Source organism: Aethalodelphis obliquidens, unplaced genomic scaffold (assembly GCF_003676395.1).
Source record: "Aethalodelphis obliquidens isolate GAN/ISIS:26980383/991018 unplaced genomic scaffold, ASM367639v1 scaffold43, whole genome shotgun sequence".
NCBI lineage: Eukaryota > Metazoa > Chordata > Mammalia > Artiodactyla > Delphinidae > Aethalodelphis > Aethalodelphis obliquidens.
In genome coordinates this window covers 11,840,451-11,862,361 of record NW_020837987.1, presented here as the reverse complement: position 1 = coordinate 11,862,361, position 21,911 = coordinate 11,840,451, and the positions used below count along the sequence as shown (strand labels likewise).

The following is a 21,911-nucleotide window of genomic DNA, read 5'->3' as shown; positions in this document are numbered from 1 at the left end:
TAGCAGGAGCCTTTGAGCTGGCTCCTATGTCCCTTTAATGTGTCCTGTAAGTTCTTTTGAGCATTTCTTACTTTCTGGCATAACAAGGTGTTCTAGACTCATCATGTACTTTCCTTACCCCAGCCTTCAATCAGCCATTTCTCTAAAGAGCCCTGGTGTCTTTCCTTTTCTTTCTTTTTTTTTTTTTTTCTGGTTTCTTTTAAGTAGGGAATAGTTTCAGAAACCAAGATCTGAGCCGTGGATGTGTCCATTACTGCTGGGTGCATTTAAATTCTTTTTTTTTGGCCGCAATGTGAGGCATGCGGGATCCCAGTTGCCCGACCGGGGATCGAACCCATGTCCCCTGCAGTGGAAGCTCAGAGTCCTAACCACTGGCCTGCCAGGGAGGTCCCTAAATTCTTGATAGCAGTTTTTCAAAAAATCGCACCAGCGTATACAACCCCAGCAGTGTGCGAGTGCCAGTTAACCCGTTCTTACCAGCCCTGGACGTTTGTTAACTCTCTGGGTAGAAATGGTATCCTAGGTCTCAGCTTGCTTTTTTGCATATGTTGGAGTCAGGCTGCATGTTGTTTCACATTTATTAGCTACTTGTATTTCTGTGAAGTGCCCGTTCTATTGTGTTGGTCAGCCTTTTGTAACTGAATTGTATGTGCCCTTAGTTAATGCAGGGTATCAACTCTTTGTTACATGTGTCACAAACTTGAAGAGACTGCATAACATATCATCATATTTTTGCCTTAATCTACTTAAATCATTACTCTATTGAACATTCCAGCTTTTCCACTCTTACAAATACAGCTTCAAGGAACGTCTTTGCACACAAAGCCTTTTCTCTAAGGTTCACGTTAGTTTTTTCCCTTGAGCTAGAACTGCTGTGCTTGTAGTCAGCCAGCCTGTTATTGATAGAAGCTGTATGCCATATCTCTGTACAGTCAGTGTTGCAGTGAATTCTCTGTACATCTTACCTTATCTATATCTGTAAGTTTTTAGGGTAGATATTTAAAAGTGGAATTGCTGTGTTGAAGAGGTGTGCACATTTAAAATATTGACCTACTATCAAACTGCCCTTCCAAAAGGTGATACCAGTTTACGTTTCCACAGTTCACACCCCTATTAACAACTGTCACTACTAACCTTTTTATTTTTTGTCAATCATATAGGCAAATTCGCTGTCTTATTAGGATGTTTTTACATTTTCCTGATTCCTGGTGAGGTTGAGCACTGTTTCAAACTTAGGTGTTTTTAAACAGTAAAGCTCTGTGAACTTATTACTTAACCTTTTTGTCTTTTGGAGCTTAGTTTGATCAGCCAGGCTGGTATGGCTTATTCCCATTTCCCAGATGAAGAGAACTGAGGCCTAGAGAGAGGCAGGTAGTTCCCCAGGGTCATATGGCACAGAGGTCTTCATCTGCTGCACTGCTTCTATTTGCTGAGGCTGCCTGGTAGCAGGGACCACTGGGGGTGCCTGGGAGGAGGGGAGGGCTGCTGCCCTCTCTAGAGCCATCATCCTTTCTCCTTCTCTATCCCAGAGCCCAACCTGGGGGAAGACGACGAGGACAAGGACTTGGAGCCAGGCCCCTCAGCGACCTCGAAGGCCTCAGCCCAGATATCAGGCCAGTCAGACACAGATATCACAGCCGAGTTCCTACAGCCTCTGCTGACACCTGACAATGTGGCCAATCTGGTGAGGATGGGTGGGGGCCATTTCCCACCAGGCAGGGAGGAAGGGTCTCTAGTCTTTTCTCTGCCCCTCCGCTCCACACTGCCCACCCTTTCCAGATGACATCAGACCTGAAACACTTTTCTGTTTTCAGTGTGGGGAGGGTGTGGTCCAGTGGGCCTTCCTCGCTTTGGATGGACCTCTTCTTGCATGATGTTTACTCCTTCAGGAGGTTACTTGTCACTGCCCCCGCCATCCCCCTTTGGGTTTTCTGAGTCTCCATCTAGACCCACGCACTCACACTCTCTCTCCTCTCCTTTGCAAGGAGGGTCTGTTAACTGGAGAGTGAACCCCATGACTTGTTTGCTAAGTGGTGTAGGATTGGCATCGGTGGGGTGGGATGACCAGTGTTTTCTTTGGATTTTCAAAGATGACCTGCTTCAAAGTGAAAGAACCACTGGTTTGAGTTGATGAGGGGAGCTGGAGTGGTGGGGTGTCTCACATCAGTCCTCTGGCTGTAGCAGCACCGAGACCTTTCTGTTGGGTGCTCATGGAGAATAAATACCTCTTCCCATGCTCAACAGCAGTCACCATCAGCTTTCCCTTCTCTCTGCCTAGAGCCTCCAAGGGGCTTAGTTGTTGGGTGATTGGGGTGGCGAGGAGTTTTCTCTCCAGCTCAGATCTCTTTGGTGAGCTCTGGGCCTGGATGTGCGGCCACCTCCTGCATCTTTCTCTCCTTGGGTGTTTCACAGGCACCTCAGACTTAACATTTCAAAACTAAACTTGTGAAATTTCTCCCCCGACTCTTCTACAGGCCCATGGCCCCTCCTGTGTTCTTGGCACACATGCCTCTCGTCCCCACACCAGAAACTTGGGAGTTAAACTCTTTGCCTCCCCCTCAGGCCGAGTTTTTCCCCTCTTCTCCATTCCCCATGGCCCATGCCCTCTCCAGGCCCCACCCTTTTCACACAGAGAACTACCTGCTTGTTCCCTGGCTCTGCCTTCCACTCTCCCTGTGGCAGGCAGAGGCATGTTTGTAAAGTACAAGTCATGATGCTCCCCTGCTCAGATCCCTGCCAAAGCTTTGTTTCCTTCCAGATAAAACTTAAATTCAACTTGCCTTAGACCCTGTCTGATTTGGCTTCCATTAACTTGTTGTACCTTATCTATCCCTGTCACACTCCGGGAAATTGTCTTTTTCAAATTATCAGCATGAAGTTCATAAGATTCTTTTATTTTTATAATACCTGCTGTCTCTGTAGTAATGTACCACTTTTTTGTCCCTAATACTGTGTCCTTCCTCTTTTTTTGTTTATTCTTGCTGTAGATTCGGTTGGTTTCAGTCATTTCAAAGGACTGGCTGTTAAGTTTTGTTGATAATCTTTTGTAACCTTTTCCATTTTATTTCTGCTGTCTTTATTTCTTTCATGTTACTTTCTGTGAATGTTTTTCCCCAAGGTTAAATGCTTGGCTTATTAGTTTTCAGTTTTCTTTTCCAGTGTAAGCATTTAAGGATCTGATTTTTCATCTAAGTACCGTTGTAGCTGTATCTTACACATTTTGATTTGTAGTTATTTCATTATCTTTCTGTTCTATTATTATTTAAGAGCATGCATTTAAACTTCCAAGCCTGTAGGGAGTTTGAGATTATCTTTTGTTACCAATTCCTGACAGACATGGATGTGCTCTATTAGGATACTGATTTTTTTTTTTTTAAGTCAATTTCTGGTTCATATTATACTGTGTCACTGAACCTCCTTCCGCTCACTAGGCAGGGTACCAGCTCTGCTGCCTCTTAGCCTTCCTGTACTTGGAATATATTACCCCCCAACCCCTCGCTTGCAAGACTTCACTCTGTGTCACTCTGATTCTGGCCCTTCTCTCAATTCTCAGCCTATGTGCCACTGCCCTGGGGAGCCAAAGCCATCCCTGGCACCCTTTACTGTGTCCCGTGGCACCCTTTACTTCTTCTCTCGTGCACCACACTGCATCAGTACTCGTTTTCTCTCTGACTTGTGCAAGAATCTGCGCTCCATGAGAGCAGGCCCAGGTCTGTCCTAGTCACTGCCATTTCGCCAGCATTGGCCTGGGTGTGGAACGAATGTTTGTTGAGTCAATAAGTAAGGGAAGGTTCCTTTTCCTGGGCATCTTGCAGGTCCTCATCAGCATGGTGTACCTGCCTGAGGCCATGCCCGCCTCCTTCCAAGCCATCTACACCCCAGTGGAGTCAGCAGGCACTGAAGCCCAGATCAAGCACCTGGCTCGGCTCATGGCCACACAGATGACGGCCGCAGGACTGGGGCCAGGTGAGTGTCACATGGAGCTGACCAGGGCCAGGGGTTGGCACTGTGGCCACTGGGTTCTCCTTAGTGGAAGAGCACCTCTTTGTAGTGCTGCAAATGGAAAATCATGCTATCTTAGGTGTAAATAGTTACAGGTCCCATAGATACAGTGACCACTCAATAGTTTCAGGCCCTGGGCTTTGAAATCCAGCAGACCTGGGTTTGAGGTCTGAGTTGAACGAGACTACCTCAGCCACTTAATAGCTGTGTGTCTTTGGTCAAGTTACTTAACCTCTCTGAGCCCCAGGTGGTTTCCCATTTTAATAATACTATTGAGGTATAAATTATGTACAGTGAAACACACAGCTCTTAAGTATACACTTTAGTGAGTTTTCACAAAGTGAACACACCAGTGTAGCCATCACCCAGATGGAGAAGGACTGTTACCAGCACTCTGGAAAATTCTTTCTTGCTCCTTTCCAGTCGACACTCAAAGCATCCCCTGTCCAGAGACAACCACTGTGCTGACTTCTGTCTCCACAGATTCGTTTTTTCTAGTTTTGAACTTCTTATAAATGGAATCATAGAGTCTGGCTTATTTTGCTCAGCATAAGGTTTTGTTTTGTTTATAAATTTATTTATTTATTTATTTATGGCTGTGTTGGGTCTTTGTTGCTCTGCGGTGGCTTCTCTTGTTACAGAGCACGGGCTGTAGGCGCACGGGCTTCAGTAGTTGTGGCTTGCGGGCTCTAGAGCGCAGGCTCAGTAGTTGTGGCGCACAGGCTTAGTTGCTCCGTGGCATGTAGGATCTTCCCGGATGAGGGATCGAACCCGTGTCCCCTGCATTGGCAGGCGGACTCTTAACCACTGCGCCACCAGGGAGGTCCCATCAGCATAAGTTTTTGAGGTTCATCCATGTTGCTGTGTGAACCAAGAGTTTATTTTTTATTGCTCAGTAGTCTTCATTATGTGAATAGGCCACTGTTGGTTTATCCACACTCCTCTGTTGATGGACCTGTGGATTGTTTATAGTTCTTGGCCATTGTGAATAAAGCTGCTACGAACATTTGTGTATAGGTGTTTTGATGCACATGTGCCCTCATTTATCTTGAGTTTATACCAAGGAGTGGAATTGTTGAGTCGTGAGTTTGGGTATGTTCAGTGCTATTTGAAACTGCTCGTCAGCTTTCCAAAGTGGCAATACCATTTACTACTCCCACCGGCAGTGAGTGGACATTTCTAGTTTGAGTCTCCGTTGTTGTATTGCAAAATGGGGATGAAGAAGGTACCTGCTCCAGAAAGGCATTTTGCAGATTTAAATGAGTTTTGTGTGTACAAGGCTTAGAGTAGAGCCTGTCTCACAGGAGGTCCTTGGGTGGGAGCGGGTGGGTCTGACATGCCAAGAGCCCGTTTGCTGCCTCCCCCTCAGGCGTGGAGCAGACCAAACAGTGCAAGGAGGAGCCCAAGGAGGAGAAGGTGGTGAAGCCTGAGAGTGTCCTGATCAAGCGGCGCCTGTCAGCTCAGGGTCAGGCCATCTCGGTAGTGGGCTCCCTGAGCTCCATGTCCACTCTGGAGGAGGAAGCGCCCCAGGCCAAGAGGAGGCCAGAGCCCATCATCCCCGTCACGCAGCCCCGGTGAGTCCCCTTGCAGGTGCTGGTGCAGGACTAGAGGCCTGGTTCTTGGTGTGTGTGTGACAAAGACAGATAAACAGAGATCGGTCTGGATGAGGGTCTGTCTGATTCCAGAGTCAATGCCCTAACCACTAAGGCTTAGCTGTTGTTTTCTTTTAGAAAAAACACCCCTTACTTATATCTAAAATTGGGATGGGATGGTAGTATCTCTCTCTAAGGATGAAGGAGAACTAAACAAGTTCACAGTGATGGTTAGATGATTAAATCAGATAACTCTTGGGGGGGACAGGGATCATGATGTAGAAAGCGCTGAGCGTGATCCTAGCGCGTAGGGAGAGCTGCTGGTTGCTGCCGTCATCGTCCTCATCATTACCTGCCTGAAAGACCACAGAATCCAGCCAGTCCCTGCCCTGTCCCCAGCCAAGGCTTGCTAACAAGGCCCTGCCTGATATGCTGCCCCTCCGAGCTCTCCATTCCCCTTCCTCCCTCCTCCAGTCACACCAACCTCTTGGTATTTCTTGAACAGCCAAGCAGGTTCCCACTTGAAGGCCTTTGCACCTCCTGTTCCCTCTGCCTGGAAAGCTCATCCTCCAGATATTTGTGGATCTTATTCCCTCGCTTCACTCAGGTCTCCAGTCACACGTTGCTTGCTCCTTATAGAGGCCTTCCCTGAGATGCTGTTTACAAAACCGAAATAGCATCCTCTTCCTTCCCATTACCCTGCGCCCTGCCGTGCCTCAGAGTCACAGGGGAGCTGGAGAGACAGTGTGGGGGGTGTCTTTGTATGTATGGCCTGGGGTGGGCCGGGGCTCCAGAAAGGGTGTTCCGAGTCACCGTGTCCCTGTCCCTACTCTCCCATGTAGGCTGGCAGGCGCCGGCGGGCGCAAGAAAATCTTCCGTCTGAGTGATGTGCTGAAGCCCCTGACCGACGCCCAGGTTGAGGCCATGAAGCTGGGCGCTGTGAAGCGGATCCTGCGGGCTGAGAAGGCCGTGGCCTGCAGCGGGGCAGCCCAGGTGTGCCTCTGTACCCCCCAGCCCATCCTTCCAGTCCCTCTCCCCAAGAGTCTACCTCACATCCCAGCAGAGAGACAGGCCCTGGGGTCAACCTCCCTGGCTCCAGATTCCAGCTCTGCCGTTCACTGGCCACTTCTCCAAGCCTTACTCTGTCGTCCCATAAAACGAAGAGATAGCAGCTCCACACAAGTGACAAGGAGGAGGAAACGTGTGGACACGCATGCGCTCTCACTCAGCACAGGGCGGCTGCAAGGAAGAGCCCTGCGAGTGCGGGCTGCCATGATGCTCTTTCTGCCTTGTGATTGACAGTATTCTTGTTCGTTAGCTTCAGAAACACTCACACACCTGCTTTAAATCCTGATTCTGCCACTTCCTGGGATTGTAACCTCAGTCGAGCGACTTTTTCCCTATTTTTTTGAAGTTTATTTTTAATTAACCAAATAGTATATGAACGTATTCTCTCTGTTAAAAAAATATTTCCAGGCCACAGAGGGCCTGTAAGTCTCCTTTGGCCCGCACTGCATGCCATCCCCTCCACAGAGGCGACCAATGTACAAATGAAGGGAATCCTTCAAGATCTTTTTCTGTGTACCTAAGTATGTAGATATTACTCCTAGAAATTTAGATATTTATATTTTAGATACATTTTAGATATTTAGATATATTTTAGATATTTGTAATTTCATATATTTACAATTTAGATATTACTCCTAGAAATTCTAGCGATTACTTCTAGTTTTATTCCGTGATGATTACTTTTTTTCTCCCTTTTCATTTTTTTTTCTTCCATACAAATGAGACCTACCGAGAATAAGGTTCTTCACCTTTCCTTCCTCACTTAACACCGGGTCTGCGCTGGGGGTCCCTGAGGCTGGGCGGGAGTAGTTGCAGGGCACCATCGTGGGGTGCCTGGGATTGCCCACCCCGCGCCAACACAGACCCTTGCTCGCGTCAGGTGCGCATAAAGATCCTGGCCAGCCTGGTGACTCAGTTCGACTCGGGCCTGAAGGCCGAGGTCCTGTCCTTCATCCTGGAAGATGTGCGGGCCCGCCTGGACCTGGCCTTTGCCTGGCTCTACCAGGAGTACAACACCTACCTAGCAGCTGGTGCCGCGGGCACCCTGGACAAGTATGAGGACTGCCTCATCCGCCTGCTCTCCGGCCTTCAGGAGAAGCCAGACCAGAAGGATGGGTGAGGGGGATGGCCCTGCACCCTCCTGTCCCCAAGAGTCCCCCCACCTGTGTCCTGCCTTTTCTTTCTAGTTTCTGACCACTTCTGTCTTCATCGGCACCCGAGTCAATCCTCCATGCGCCCATCCCAAGTCCCCCTTCTCTCCCCACTCTCCCCACACGCAGACAACGTCACCTCACTGTAGGCTCTGGGTCACGTGCCCTGGGCTTGTTTCCCAGCTCTGCTGCTTGCTCTGACTGACCTGTGTCACTCAGTTCTGGGCCTCCGTTTTCTCATATAATATAGAATAAATAACAGTGCCTGTTTCAGAGTCTTGTTCTGGGGGTTGACTTCTCACCATCCCCATCTCTTGCCTGAATCAGTTCTGTGGCTTCCTCCTTGTCCTTGACCTCCAATTTATCCATTCTCCACACAGCAGCGCAGGTGACATTTTATAATGTAAATACCGTGTTGTTATTCCCCACTAAAAACCTTCAGTTGTCCTCCAGATAAAATGCAACTTTCTTACTATGTTTTATGAGACCTTGTGTAATCCAATCCCTACCAACTTCTTTAGCCTCCTTTCTTACCTCTCTGCTTTTCCCTGCCCCCAATCTTTAGCCGCACTGGCTGGCCTTCAGTCTTCTGTTCCTCAAACATGATGAGTTCAGGGCTTGGCACTTACTGTTCTCTCTACCTGGAATGCTTTCCCCCTACTCCTTGCATGGCTGGCTCTTCCTCATCTGCCAGCATTGACTAAAGTTTCATCTCAAAGCAGCCTTTCGTCTAAAATCACGTCTAAAATAGCAACACCCTTTCCAGCCCCCATCATTCCCTCCCGTTGCTGTATTAAACGGCCTTCTCAGCCCGCAGCTAGAAATCCCCATCTGACAGAGGGGAGAAACTGAGTTTCAGAGAGGCAGTCTCTGCCCAAGACACCCACCTGGCAGCGTTTGAACCCTGCTTTGTTGCCTCCAAAGCTTGTACCCAGGGGGTTGAGCGAGCTCTCTGTGAGGCGGGGGGCCCTGCCAGCTGTGAGCTGCGATCAGCAGGACAGGGAAACCAGGGGGCCCCTTCTCTGCAGCCGTTCACTGTCCCTCCCTCTCTGGAAGGATCTTCACCAAGGTTGTACTGGAGGCGCCGCTGATCACTGAGAGTGCCCTGGAGGTGATTCGCAAGTACTGTGAGGATGAGGTGAGGATGGGCGGCAGATCTGCCTGCATCCCCAACATTGTGGTGCGGGCAGGAGCCCGACTTGTTGCAGCCTGTGGCGGGGGGTTCTGTGAGGGACCAGTAGCTTTTGTCTAGGACCAGATCTGACTGAAGCAAGGGAGACACCCTAAAGGCACACCGCGGGTGCCTTCAGCTCTAGTTCCCTTCCTTCCTGCTGCAGAGTCGCACCTACCTGGGCATGTCCACTCTTCGAGACCTGATCTTCAAGCGCCCGTCCCGCCAGTTCCAGTACCTGCATGTTCTGCTAGACCTCAGCTCCCATGAGAAGGACAAGGTGATCCCCCGTCGCCCTTTGCTGGGTTACACTCAGTCCTTCCTCTGTCCCAAGTAACCAGCCCAGTCTTTTCCACATTCCCCTGAAAGTTTCTGGGCCTAATGTCCTTCTTACAACAATTTTTTGGTGGTGGTGGTGGTTTTTCCATTTACGATGGCATGAGGCTGCTTAGAATATACACACATATACACTCACCGCCTCCCAGGAAGGACAGTCCCATTTTCGCTCTTATTCCACCCGTGTTGGTGCGCCCCTCTCAAGGCCTGGTGGTGTGCTGGAACCTGGGGGAGCGCTGACCAGGAGGGGAGCCATTGTGGCCCACACAGTGTGTTCAGTGCCAGGAGTGGAGTAGGGTGTGCGGTGGCGGAACCCTGGAGGCTGAGGAAGGGAGGTGGTCTAAGGAAGGCTTCTGGAGGAGGGGTCGTGTGAGCCAAGACCTGAAATATTAGTCGACGGGTGTTCCCTGGACGCAGGGAACAGCATGTGTGCATGTGTGTGATTGAGAGGGCCCTTGGTGCACCCTGCTCCAGCCTCCTGCCAGCTCCTTTCTGATGTCTTGTGTCCATTCATTCAGCAGACCCTCACTGTACACCCTGGCTCAGCCCTGTGGTGCTTTTGGGGACAAATCACTGCCCCAGACCAGGCCCTGTCCTCATGGCTCCCAGCAGGGGATGTCTGAGTGAAATAGGATACAGCCAGTGACAGGCACGCCAGGCAGTGGGAACCTTTTGTGCCAGGTCTCAAAGCCAGGGAGAACGCTGTTACTTTTGAGGAACTGGGGAAACTTCTGGTTGGAGTAAAGCAAGCAAGGCAAGAACGATAAGAGGGGGGGGCTGGGCAGGTAGATGGTGAGGTGGTGCAGGGCCCTGAGGTTGGCCAGGAAACCTCTCTTCCAAGCCGGTGACCAGTCTTGGGCACAGGTAAGTCAGCCCAGCTGGGCCTCTCTCAGACTTCAGCTTGTTTTCACACTGGTGCTGCCAAGCTCAGAACAACTGTCTTCCCCTCCACCATCTTCCCCTACTCTCTCCTCAGGTGCGTTCCCAGGCCTTGCTATTCATCAAGCGCATGTACGAGAAGGAACAGCTACGAGAGTATGTGGAGAAGTTTGCCCTCAACTACCTACAGCTCTTGGTCCACCCCAACCCACCATCTGTGCTCTTTGGAGCCGACAAGGACACAGGTTTGGTGCAGGTTCTTCAGAGGTGTATTGAGCACCCGCTGTGTCTCAGGCTCTGGGCTGGGTCTTGGGGACAGAGCTGGATCTAAGCTGAGCCCTTCCCAGCCTGCTAGAGAAGACAGCCAGACAGTAATAACCAGAACGAGCAGGCCTCAGGTGGCGAAACTAGGAGTCTGTGGAAGCCCAGAGGGAGCGCCTGACCCAGCGTGAGGGGTCAGGGAGAGCATCCTGAAGGAGGAGACAGCTGGGCTGAAAGCCGAGGACAAGGAGAGCTAGACACTGATGGGGCTCCAGGAAAGGCCAGGCCGGATCATCGCAGGCCAATTTCCTCAGCAAAGCTCTGGGTCCTCCAGAATTGCAGACAGGGAGACCCGGGCCCCAGGGGAAGGGACCATTAAATTGGAAGGTTCAGGCTGTGGCAGGAAGCACAGGGCCTTCGAGGAGCACAGGAGCCCTGGTGCAGCCTGGGTGCCAGGAAGGCTTCCCAGGAGAGGTACTGGCTATGTGAGACCCAGAGGAGGAGGTACAGAAAGAGGAGTGGGGCAGCAGTGTTCTAGGCATCAGAGCAGCACGTGCAAAGGCTCCAAAGTGGGGGCCCTGGGGGACTGTCAAAAGTAGGGTGTAACCAGAGCACACAACCCCAGAGGCAAGGCCACCCTGAACAGGACCTGGCAGGTGGAGCAAGGTGAGGAGCTGGGGGTTTATCCTGAGGGCATAGGACAGTCGTGGGAGCACTGAGCAGGGGAGGGACAGGGTCAGAACTTGGAAAGATCTCTCTCACCGCCTTGTGGATTGGTGGTCAGAGGAGACCAGATGGGAATTTAGTGCAGAGACTTCTGAAAGGGGAGCAGTCCTGGTTCCACCCCATTTCCCAGATGATTGGCTTCCTGCCCAAACAATTTGCTTCCCAGGCCCGCTCCCTTATGTGCCTGTCCCCCAAGAAGAGCCAGATGCTGGGGGTGGGAGGGGAGTGGGGCCGCCCTGATCTTCACCCCCTGCCCTATTAGAGGTGGCAGCGCCCTGGACTGAGGAGACAGTAAAGCAGTGTTTGTACCTCTACCTGGCCCTCCTGCCTCAGAACCACAAGCTGATCCATGAGCTGGCAGCCGTGTACACTGAGGCCATCGCTGACATCAAGAGGACAGTGCTGAGGGTCATCGAACAGCCGGTGAGGCCCCTGAGCCCACCAGGCTCTGCCCACCCATGGGTGGGGCTCAGTCCCCAACTCCAGCCCTTCCCCTGGTATATTCTCCTTGTGTGTGCTGAGCACTAAGGGTTGTCACCCCAGGCTGAGCAGCTGTGTCACTTGCGGGTAGTCCACACTTCCATCTGCTCCTGAGAAGACAGCAGGGTAACCCCGCAGTTAAGAGCCTAGAGTTGGATGGACCTAGGTTCACATTCCGCCTCTCACTTTCTCACTGCGTAAACTTGCAGCCTTCAGTAAAAACGGGGAAGATAATTCAGTCCCCCAAGCTTGTTGGAGGGATTCCGTGACCTCATGCATGTAAACATCTGTGTCACTGTTATCATTTATGAGCTGTCCTTCCCCTGCCTTGCTGACAGGAATCTTTAGTTGTCATTGCCTAAGTCCCTCCTGCTCCTCTCTGGAACCCCAGGGTCACCCACAAGAGAAGCATCTCAGTTACAGACTGGCCCCTAAAATTCAGAACGTCTGCCATTCCGATTTGTAGCTGGGTTTGAAACTACTTTTTCGTATTTCTGTCGCTGACATTTTATTACTGAGAATTTCCAACATAAACAAAAGGAGAAAGTGTGGTACATTAATTCCCACATACCCACACCCCAGATTCAACAGTGTCTTTACCTGTAATGTGGGGGTAATAGGCTCGGTGTGAGGAAGAAGCAGATTCTTCTCCCCATTCTCAAGGTGAGCCCACCAGACTCTGAGCTCTTCGAGGGCAAAGACTGGCAGTTCCACTTGGAATTGTAAAGATTTATGGGGCAGAGGAAGGCATGAACCCTTGAAGCCTGGCCCTCTGCTCCCTGTGTTTGGCGTTTGTGGTGGGTTGGGGGGAAGCCTGCAGAAGCAGCAGCAGGTCCGAGCCCTGGTCTGAGCACGCAGCCAAGCCAGGGCCCTGGCAGTCACAGAGGTGGGTGGGCAGGGTGCCTACAGAAGCCAGAAAAGTCTTCACCGAGGAACCGAAGGACAGGTTGGGCATTAAAGCTCAGGTTAAGTCAGAGATGGCAGAGAGAAGGCACGGTCTGCCTAGAAGGGCAGCATGGGTGAAGGCTCAGGAGCTGCAGGAAGCCTGTGTCTGTGTGAGATTGGGTGGAAGAGACGGAGCCCTTCTGCCCAGCCCTCCCTCCCCTTCCCCCCACTTCTGTGAACGCTGTCACCAATACTTTTTTCCCCTGTTTTATTGAGATATAATTGACATATAACATTATCTTAGTTTAAGGTATACAACATAGTGATTTGATATATGTGTGTATGGGGAAATGATTATTACAATACGTTTGATTTACATCCATCACCTCACAGAATTAACGATTTTTTTCTATTGAGAACTTTTAAGATCTACTCTCTCTGTCACCACTTCTTACTCCCAAGTCCCAGCATCCACCCGGCCCCTGACACCTGGGCCTCCCCGAGCTCTCACCCTGGGCCCCTCATCGTCCTCACATCACCTAGCCCCTTCCCCGGGCCTTCCCTGTCATCCCTCTCTCTACATCTAGATCCGAGGAATGGGCATGAACTCGCCCGAGCTGCTCCTGCTGGTGGAAAACTGTCCCAAGGGGGCAGAGACACTGGTCACACGTTGTCTGCACAGCCTCACGGACAAAGGTGCCCCCTGGGACCCTACCTTTCATCCTTTTCTTCCATTGCCCAGGTCTTCCCCATTTCCCCTTCCCCGGGCCTGGGGATCAGAGCTGCTGGGTCCCTAGATGCTTGGCCCTCTTGTGAGTCTCTCCCCATCCTTGGGCCTCAGTTTCTCCATGTGGAAGAGTGTATTGCTAAATGCACTTGAGAAAGCAAGGGGCCAAGGACTTCTGCTCTGAAATGGAGTTGCCCCTCCCTGCCCCTCCCACACACCCACCTCCATTTCTCCTCCTCCTCGGAGCTCACCTTCACCCCACCACCCCCAACACCTGTGCCTCCTGCTGCTTCTACCTGCAGTCCCACCCTCCCCAGAGCTGGTGAAGCGGGTCCGGGATCTCTACCACAAGCGACTGCCCGACGTCCGCTTCCTCATCCCTGTGCTCAATGGGCTGGAAAAGGTATGGAGCTGGATGCCTCGATGCCCCCACTGACGAGGACGTGGCAGGGCAGGGGTGGGGAGGAGGTAGGCAGGTGCCCATGTCAGATGCTTGTAAACACATTCTGGGGCTTGTCTGGGTCAGTGTCCACTTTGCAAGCCGCTCCCCTCTCTGAGCCTCAGTTTCTTCCTCTGTCAAGTGAGTATCACAGTGATGCACCCTCCTCGCCTCCCCCACCCCCCATACACACAAGATTGTCCTGAGACCTAAATGTAACCGCAGAAGCAGCACTCTTCCTAGCGTAGGAGGCACCTCCCCTTGAGGATGTGCATCCGCTGCCCATGCTCAGTCTTGTTCCTAACAGGCTGTGGGACCTTGGGTGAGCCTCCATCTCCTCCACTTGCAGGAGGAATCACTGAGCTGGCCCAGGGGGCTCAGATGGGGGTTGATGAGGCTGGGGCTGAGTCAGGCCCAGAGAGTTGGGAAAGCTCAGCCTTGAGGGACCAGAGGAAGTGAGAGGAGGAAAGCACTGAAGGGGCTTGGTGAGGCCAGAGCTTGCCCCCCACCTCCCCAGGGTGAGCAGTGGGGAGGCTTGTTTGGAGGAGGTGGGCGGGTGTATCTGACCTGCCTCCCCTGCCTTGTCCTTGTAGAAGGAAGTGATCCAGGCCCTGCCAAAGCTCATCAAACTCAACCCCATAGTGGTGAAGGAGGTCTTCAACCGCCTGCTGGGCACCCAGCACGGTAGGTGATGTGCTCTCCTCCCCACCAGAGGCCAGCTCAGCCCTGGCCCTCATATCCCTCCCCCGTGGCTCCCTGTGCCCCAGTTCCCCCAGGAGACCCCACCTCAGGTGGCAGGAGGAAGGGGTCCTGGAGGTGAGATGCGGCATGCTGGGGGAGGGATGCCATCTTTAGAGAGGAAGGGGTGGGGGCTCATCTTGCTCTCTGGGGCTACCGTCCAGACTTGGCGACATCTCAACGTCTATCCCAGAGCTCCCAGGTCACCCTCCTGTGATACATGGATGATGGTTTCATCCACAATGGGGACAAAATTGTGGAATTGAGGTCTGACTCTCTATAAGCGTCTTGCCTTCTAGGACCCAACTACTCTTCCTCAAACATGGGCTGCACTCCTGCCCTTCCTTAGCTCTTGCCTGAACCCCTCCAGCTGTGGGTGAGGGGTCTTTGTTTGACCTGGTCAAAAAGAAAGAAAACTTCCAACCTAGAAAGACTACCAAGTGGCATAGGGTAGATTCCTCACCCCTCACCCCAGTGGCTGGAGCTAAGGAGGGTGGAGGCTGTCTGTTCCACATGTAATTTGGTGATTTAAAACATACACACAAGAGTGACTGGGACCCTCAAAACCCCACCAGAAGACTGCCATCTCCCCCAGCCTCCTCCACTGTGGCATTCAGTTCAAGCACTGTTTGCAAGTCTGTTGCCTGCCCCAGCCTTTCCTGTCCAGCGAATTCCCCTCAGTATCTGTGCTGTGCTGGGCACCTGGGATGAGCTCGTCCTAGCTCTGCCCTCATGGGTGCCCAGCCTGGGGCAAGTGTGGGGGAGAGCAGCCGAATCACACTAGATGTTGCCCTAACGAGGGTAGGAGCCCAGTGCTGGGGAGGAGGAGAGCACAATGAAGGCCTCTGATGATGCCCTCCGGTTGTGAAGGATGGCTTTCTAGCTGCTGTTGCATTCAGGCCCCTCCTTTTGCGTTCTCAGTCTCCTCCTTCCGCTACTTTAGCCCTTTGTACCCCTAATCCCAGAGGGCGCCTGTCTTCATTTGCCGCTCCCCCCAATTGGGGGGACTTGGACCTGTCTCTTAGGCCTCCATACTGTCTCCTCCACCTCCCCGCCACTCCCACCTGCTGCAGGTGAAGGGAACTCAGCCTTGTCCCCCCTGAACCCTGGAGAGCTTCTCATCGCATTACACAACATCGACTCCTCAAAGTGTGACATGAAGTCCATCATCAAAGGTGAGGCGTTCCCCCCAAACCCCCTTGAGTGGTCTGGCCACTTCGGACCTGGGGAAGAACCCAGTCGCCCACGTGCCCCTGCTGGAATCTGCCAAGTCGGAGATTATGCTGCCTGCAGCCCCATCTCAGAGTTCCGGACACCTACCCTCGTTCCTCTCCCTCTCTCCCCCTTCTGTCCTTCCTTTCTCCCTCCCCCCACCTAAGGAACTGATGCACCCACTGTGCACTGACACAGCGTAGTCCTCAGGAAGGGTGGGGAGCCCCTCCCTCCCAGCACCAGCCTGAGGAACTAAGTAAGCAGAGCCCTTGGCCAAGCTGGGCAGATGCACAGCCGGCAGAGCAGACAGAGTGCACCAGGGCAGTTGTTGGACCAGGAGTCTAGTCTGGCCTCCAATTGAGGCTGGAGAGTGTGCCTCCAGGGCAGGGGAGTTGGTGGCAACCTGGTGGGCTCACCACAGTTAGCAGTTTCATAATAGCTGCTGTCACTGTTTACCTAGCACTTACTCTGAGCCAGGCTTTCCTCAGAACCTTACAGGCCTGCCTGCCAGTCCACACCACTCTTTACCTGGGAAGTATGCTGACTTCCGTTTTGTAGACGAAATGGAAGTTCCAGAGAGGTTAAGTAACTTGCTCAGGGCCACATAGAGCCTAAGTGGTATAGTGCAAAAAAACAGAATCTGAAGTTGGGTGGATCTGAGTTGGAAACCCGGTCCTGCTGGTTCCTCCTGCAGATGGCATCCTGGGTCCCAGGGCTGCCTCCTGTGGGACAATCTCTCTCCCTCAGCTCTCCCCAGCGCTCCCCTCCACTTCCTCCCTGAAAGAAGTTTCTGGTCCAGAAGCCATGCTTTCCCCCACAGGTGGAAGCCCTTACTGTCCCCTGCTCTTCTCGGAAGACAACTGTCCTTTGCTTCCTCCACTCTCCTTTAAAAGCGGGGACGGGGTTTTCCCTCCTTGCCACTTATGTGTTTCATGTTTAGCCTGAAGTAGCTTCTTCAGTGACTTATTTCCTAGTCTTCCTCAGCAAATTCTCTCAGAAACTTTTAGGTCAAGAGAGGAGCTTATGAAAATTTTAAACACACGCTACAACTGAGAAGGAACTAAGGCCTCTAGTGGAAGCAGTAAAGTGAAAAGTATCTCAAAGCTGAGACTCCAGGAGCAGTCTTTTTACACGACCTGGCCCCTTAGATGATCTCTGGAAAGTTACGAGCCCATTCCCAAGGACGGTACCCTCACATGTTTTTATGTACAATTTGAGAGGTTCGGATTATGCTAGTATGGCCTGATTCTGGAACTGCAGAGCTGACCCTGGCTGGGTCTGGTGGTTTGGGGGAGGGGGCCTGGTCAAGAGATGCGGTCAGGTGGTAACCGTGTAGGCCCCACCCACCCCTGCCACCTCACTAAAGCCCATTCATGGACCCAGATTAGTTCCTGATCTTATACATGGGAACCAAGGCCCAGGGAGAAAAAGGGCTTTAGCACAGGTCACACATGAAGCCAGTGACCAGGCCCTGGAGATGTCAGCAAGTCCTGGCCTTTAGAACCCCACGTGTTTCTTCCTACAAACCCAGGCCCACACAGAGCCTCTATATTGGTGAGCTCTTGGCAACCCTTCAACTGGTCACCCTACCGGCTGTTCATCGCCAGCATGCAGTCCAGTCAGTTCCCAGAGCACGCTTCTCTGCTCAGGCACCAGTGCTTTTCTCAGTTGCACTAGTAACCCTACTTGACTGTAAGCTCTAGATACGAAGTCCAGATACAAAGTCTAGTCCTGTTTTGAGCCCCAGTGGAATCCCCAGTGCCTAGCAGTATAAGCAGTCATTCCTGGCATTCACTCTCCCCTTAAACCACCCTTTTTCTCTGGTGAGTTTTTCTACAACTGGACCTGTCCAGTGGACTGGTTCAGTGATTAAGAAAACTCACTGAGCACCTCTGCTCAGTCCTTTGCTGGGCAGTGCTGAGGATACAACAGGGATGGGGACAGTCCTGGCCTTGCCCTGCTGGGGCTCACAGGCCATCCCCAGAGTAACAGTCTAAAATGAACAGGACTGGGACAGGGGGCCCAGCGCAGCCACTGACTCTCCCTTGTATGGGACGTTAGGGAGGGCTTCCTGGAGGAGGGGACACCTGAGCTGAGACCACAGAAGGATGAATAGGGGTGAGGTAACAGGAGAGAAGATGATCCCAGAGACAGGAAGAACGTTTGCAGAGGCCAGGAGAGATGCTAGCGTGGCCTGGTTCTGGAACTGCAGAGCGCACCCTGGCTGGATCTGGCGGTTTGGGGGAAGGGACTTGGTCAAGAGATGAGGTCAGGCTATAACCGTGTAGGCCCTGCCCACACAGGGTCTCATAGGCCACAGTTCAAGTGTGGACTTCCTCACTTAAGGGCCTGTGGGAGGTACAGGGTCAGGTTGAGTTTTTTTTTTTTTGCGGTACGCGGGCCTCTCACCGTTGTGGCGGTACGCGATGGCTCAGCGGCCATGGCTCACAGGCCCAGCCGCTCCGCGGCATATGGGATCCTCCCGGACCAGGGCACGCACCCGTGTCCCCTGCATCGGCAGGCGGACTCTCAACCACTGCACCACCAGGAAAGCCCCAGGTTGAGCTTTTGAAAGACCCCTCAGGCTGCTGTATGGAGGGTGGATTAGAGGGTGGGTGGGAGGCCCAGGAGGAGGCTGGGGTGGAGCTGAGGGGGAGGAGAGGGAAGAGGGTTGATTTTGGAGGCTTTTAGGCCGAGCAGGCAGAAGCCAGCAGCTACCTAGAAGGGAGGAGGAACAGCCTCGGTTTCTGACAGGTCCTCTTGCACTTTGTTCACCTTCTCTCCTTTCTGCTCCTTCAGCCTAGATATCCTCACTACCCTGCCTCCAGCCTCCTCCCTGCCTGTCTACCTGTAATGCCTCCATCCTCCCCCTTTTCCTTATAGGAGCCCCACACCCCCCATTATTTATAGGCACCCACCCCTGTTCTCCATTAGCTTCTCAAGGATTGGGGGGTCTCTTCTAGCTCAATAAAAACTTCCTGGTTGACAGACTCACATGGCAAGTGGTGTTTGGGGAAGAAGGGGTTCAGAGGCAGTTCCCGGAGTCTCCCCATTAACACAATGGATCCGAGCACCACTGATTTTGGGGTACCACAACCCACTCCTGAGGGAACAGACCCCTGGGCCTTCCCTGGTCTGCCTGCCTTCGTGGGTGCTTGTGTTGTACCAGCACTCCTTGGGCCCTTCCTGGCACTGGGTGCTGAGCTGGGGAGCTCATCGTATGCCCAGACATCCTCCTCTTGCCCCTCTCTCATTACTCTGGACCGTGCCTTCCACATAATCCTACACCTGGTAACACCTGAGCACCAGCGCAAGCCCTTATGCACTGGGTTGAGAGTGGGCAACCTCTTGACCAGCCTGCTGGTGGAGACCATCTCTTCTGTCTCCTATGGGATTACTTATGGAAGTTAAAGCTGTTTCCCTCTCCAGTAGGGGTGGAGGTGCCATGCCACACCAATCAAGCCAGAATAGGCCCCCAGGGGTTGGCAATGTATCTTTCTCACCTCACCCTTTCTGGGGGTTGTCCCCAAACAGAGAGGGCCAAAGTCTTCCCACTCTGCCCAGTGGGGCTTCTAGGAGATGGAAGTGTCTTTTCCCTTAGACCCAGCTCCCAGGCTTTCCAAGGACCAGGCCACAGTGTCCCCTTAGAAGGAGACCTTCTGCTGGGTGGGGGAAGTCTTCTGTCTTGCCTGGAGCTTCAGGAAGTCAGGGCTGGGTCTCCCCTCACACGGGCAGATAATGGGGCTGAGGTTCTCTAAGGGGTGGGGCTCCCACTTCCCAGGGGGCAGCTGGGCAAAGGGGACAGGCCCACTCTCCGCCTCCTCGCAGCCACCAACCTGTGCTTTGCGGAGCGGAACGTGTACACATCGGAGGTGCTGGCCGTGGTGATGCAGCAGCTGATGGAGCAGAGTCCCCTGCCCATGCTGCTCATGAGGACCGTCATCCAGTCCCTGACCATGTACCCCCGCCTGGGGGGCTTCGTCATGAACATCCTTTCCCGCCTCATCATGAAGCAGGTAACCCACCCCTGACTACCCCAGTCTCCCAAGCAGGGGACTGCAGCAGGACACACTACAGAAAGACTTGAGGCAAAACCCCGGGCTTTTCCAGCCTGCTTGGCCCCTACCCCAAGGGAGCCGTGATGCAGAGAATAAGCTCTACCAAGACAGCCAACTCCTTTGTCCTGCCCTCTGCTGAGACAATACCACCTTTTAGGGGTCACTGAGTCAGACAGGTATAGGGTGGCAATGTGATGAGTGAGGGCTGTTGGGTGGTAGAAGCAAGCAGAAGGCTTCAGGGGGTGCACATCCCAGGAGAGGTATGGCCGCCACTTGCCCCCCACCATTGTGCACCCAGCCAGGATGCATACTAGAGCTGAAAGATGGTTCCATTTTTCAGGAGAAGCTAGAAATTGTTTTTAGAAATACCATGATGAAACAAAAAACAAACCCCATGCACAAGCCTTCAGACTGAATTTAGGCCACAGGTTGCTACTTTGCAATATCTGGTTTAGAGGTTAAGTGCAGATTCAGACAGACCTGGGTTCAGATGTTGGTTCTGCCCCTTGGTACCGTACCTGTGTGACCCTGGACAAGTCCCCGCATCTGGGCCTCGTAGGTTTTGCAGGGCTAATGTCGCCCTCTAGAGGCTGCTGTGAAAGAAATGAGGCATTGCCATCTTGGCAAGGTCTTTCTGCCGGTTTCTCGAGTGGCTGGCTGCCTGCAGGCCCCTTGATGACTGCTTCCTCCCTGCCTGGCCCAGGTGTGGAAGTATCCCAAGGTGTGGGAGGGCTTCATCAAGTGCTGTCAACGCACCAAGCCCCAGAGCTTCCAGGTCATCCTGCAGCTCCCACCCCAGCAGCTGGGTGCCGTCTTTGACAAGTGCCCGGAGCTCCGGGAGCCCCTGCTGGCCCACGTCCGTTCCTTCACCCCCCACCAGGTACCCCAGGGTGTGGGGTGGGTGGCCCCATGGGTCCAGCCCTGGGGGACTGGGTGGGATGGGCAGAGGGGAGCCCTGCACTGCCATGAAGGTCTGGGCCTCTGGAGGGTCAAGGACACCAAGGATCTGGGTGAGGTGGGGCGTCTCTGGGTCAGAGCTGTCCGCAGCGCCCCCATCCTGCTCTTCCCCTAGCAAGCACACATCCCCAACTCCATCATGACCATCCTGGAGGCCAGCGGCAAGCAAGAGCCAGAGACTAAGGAAGCACCTGCCGGGCCCCTGGAAGAGGTGAGGGCCTGCAGCCCCCTCCCCAGGCCAGAAAGGCCCCGTCCCCTCCTACCCACTCCAGCCATATCTTTGCCGAGGCTTCTACTGAAAGGAACTGGGGATGGGGAGACAGCTGCCCCTTACTCCCTATACCCAGTCTGCTGTCTGCCTTAGGACGGTTTCTGTCTTCTTTCCCACCAACCTCTTGAGAGCAGCCTAGGTCCTACGTCTCACCTGTCCCTGAGCTTTTGTGTATCCCTCCCCACCCCCAGGATGACTTAGAGCCCCTGGCCCTGGCACCGCCCCCGGCCCCCCGCCCCCCTCAAGACCTCATCGGCCTGCGGCTGGCCCAGGAGAAGGCCTTAAAGCGGCAGCTGGAGGAGGAACAGAAGCTGAAGCCTGGGGGAGTGGGAGCCCCCTCCTCGTCCTCCTCGTCGTTGTCCTCTTCCTCGGCCCGGCCAGGCCCTTCCCAGCCGGAGGAAGCCATTGATTTCCGGGAGGAGGGGCCTGAGTGTGAGACCCCGGCCATCTTCATCAGCATGGATGATGACTCGGGGCTGACTGAAGCTGCACTGCTGGACTCTAGTCTTGAGGGACCCCTACCTAAGGTAGGGATGACCACCTCAGAGCAACAGAGGACGAGAAAGATCAGGGCCCTGGGTTTAAGTGTGTGCGCCGAGTGCCCAAGGCGGGGAGGGGGCAGAAAGGGTACGGCCTGAAGAAATATTGGAGGTGGGACCACGCTTTGACCGCTCCCCATTTTCCTGTCACCAGGAAGCTGCAGCGGGCGGATTGATTTCAAAGGAAGAGCGGAGCCCCCAGACCCTCACCCTTGCCGGAGAAGACACCGTGAAGACTCCCAGCCCCACTGCTGAGGAAGCCGGGGAACCCGAGACCAAGGGGAACAGCTGACGGGGCTTGGTGGGGAAGGGGAGTGGGACTGGGAGCTCAGGGAGGCCTGGGAGGGGCTTGACCGGCGGTGCTTTGCCTTTAAAAATTAAAAAGATCGCTGGTCTGGGGCAAGGGTGCAGTCTCTTCT

The 21,911-nt window shown here is 53.3% G+C and overlaps 1 protein-coding gene across 1 annotated transcript in view; it reads left to right on the top strand.

The window, feature by feature from the left end:
• Positions 1 to 21,887, top strand: part of SYMPK (symplekin scaffold protein) — a 35,826-nt gene extending 13,939 nt beyond the window's left edge. Inside the window, exons 10-27 of the mRNA XM_027079911.1 lie at positions 1,530 to 1,684; positions 3,816 to 3,966; positions 5,372 to 5,576; positions 6,437 to 6,587; positions 7,543 to 7,778; positions 8,870 to 8,951; positions 9,151 to 9,264; positions 10,297 to 10,444; positions 11,449 to 11,609; positions 13,139 to 13,247; positions 13,581 to 13,681; positions 14,311 to 14,401; positions 15,529 to 15,630; positions 19,496 to 19,683; positions 20,429 to 20,605; positions 20,798 to 20,893; positions 21,145 to 21,480; positions 21,647 to 21,887. Of these exons, the coding sequence (XP_026935712.1) occupies positions 1,530 to 1,684; positions 3,816 to 3,966; positions 5,372 to 5,576; positions 6,437 to 6,587; positions 7,543 to 7,778; positions 8,870 to 8,951; positions 9,151 to 9,264; positions 10,297 to 10,444; positions 11,449 to 11,609; positions 13,139 to 13,247; positions 13,581 to 13,681; positions 14,311 to 14,401; positions 15,529 to 15,630; positions 19,496 to 19,683; positions 20,429 to 20,605; positions 20,798 to 20,893; positions 21,145 to 21,480; positions 21,647 to 21,784 (2,741 nt within the window). The 3' untranslated portion in view covers positions 21,785 to 21,887. The remainder of the gene's footprint in view (positions 1 to 1,529; positions 1,685 to 3,815; positions 3,967 to 5,371; positions 5,577 to 6,436; positions 6,588 to 7,542; positions 7,779 to 8,869; positions 8,952 to 9,150; positions 9,265 to 10,296; positions 10,445 to 11,448; positions 11,610 to 13,138; positions 13,248 to 13,580; positions 13,682 to 14,310; positions 14,402 to 15,528; positions 15,631 to 19,495; positions 19,684 to 20,428; positions 20,606 to 20,797; positions 20,894 to 21,144; positions 21,481 to 21,646) is intronic.
• Positions 21,888 to 21,911: the final 24 nt, after the last annotated feature.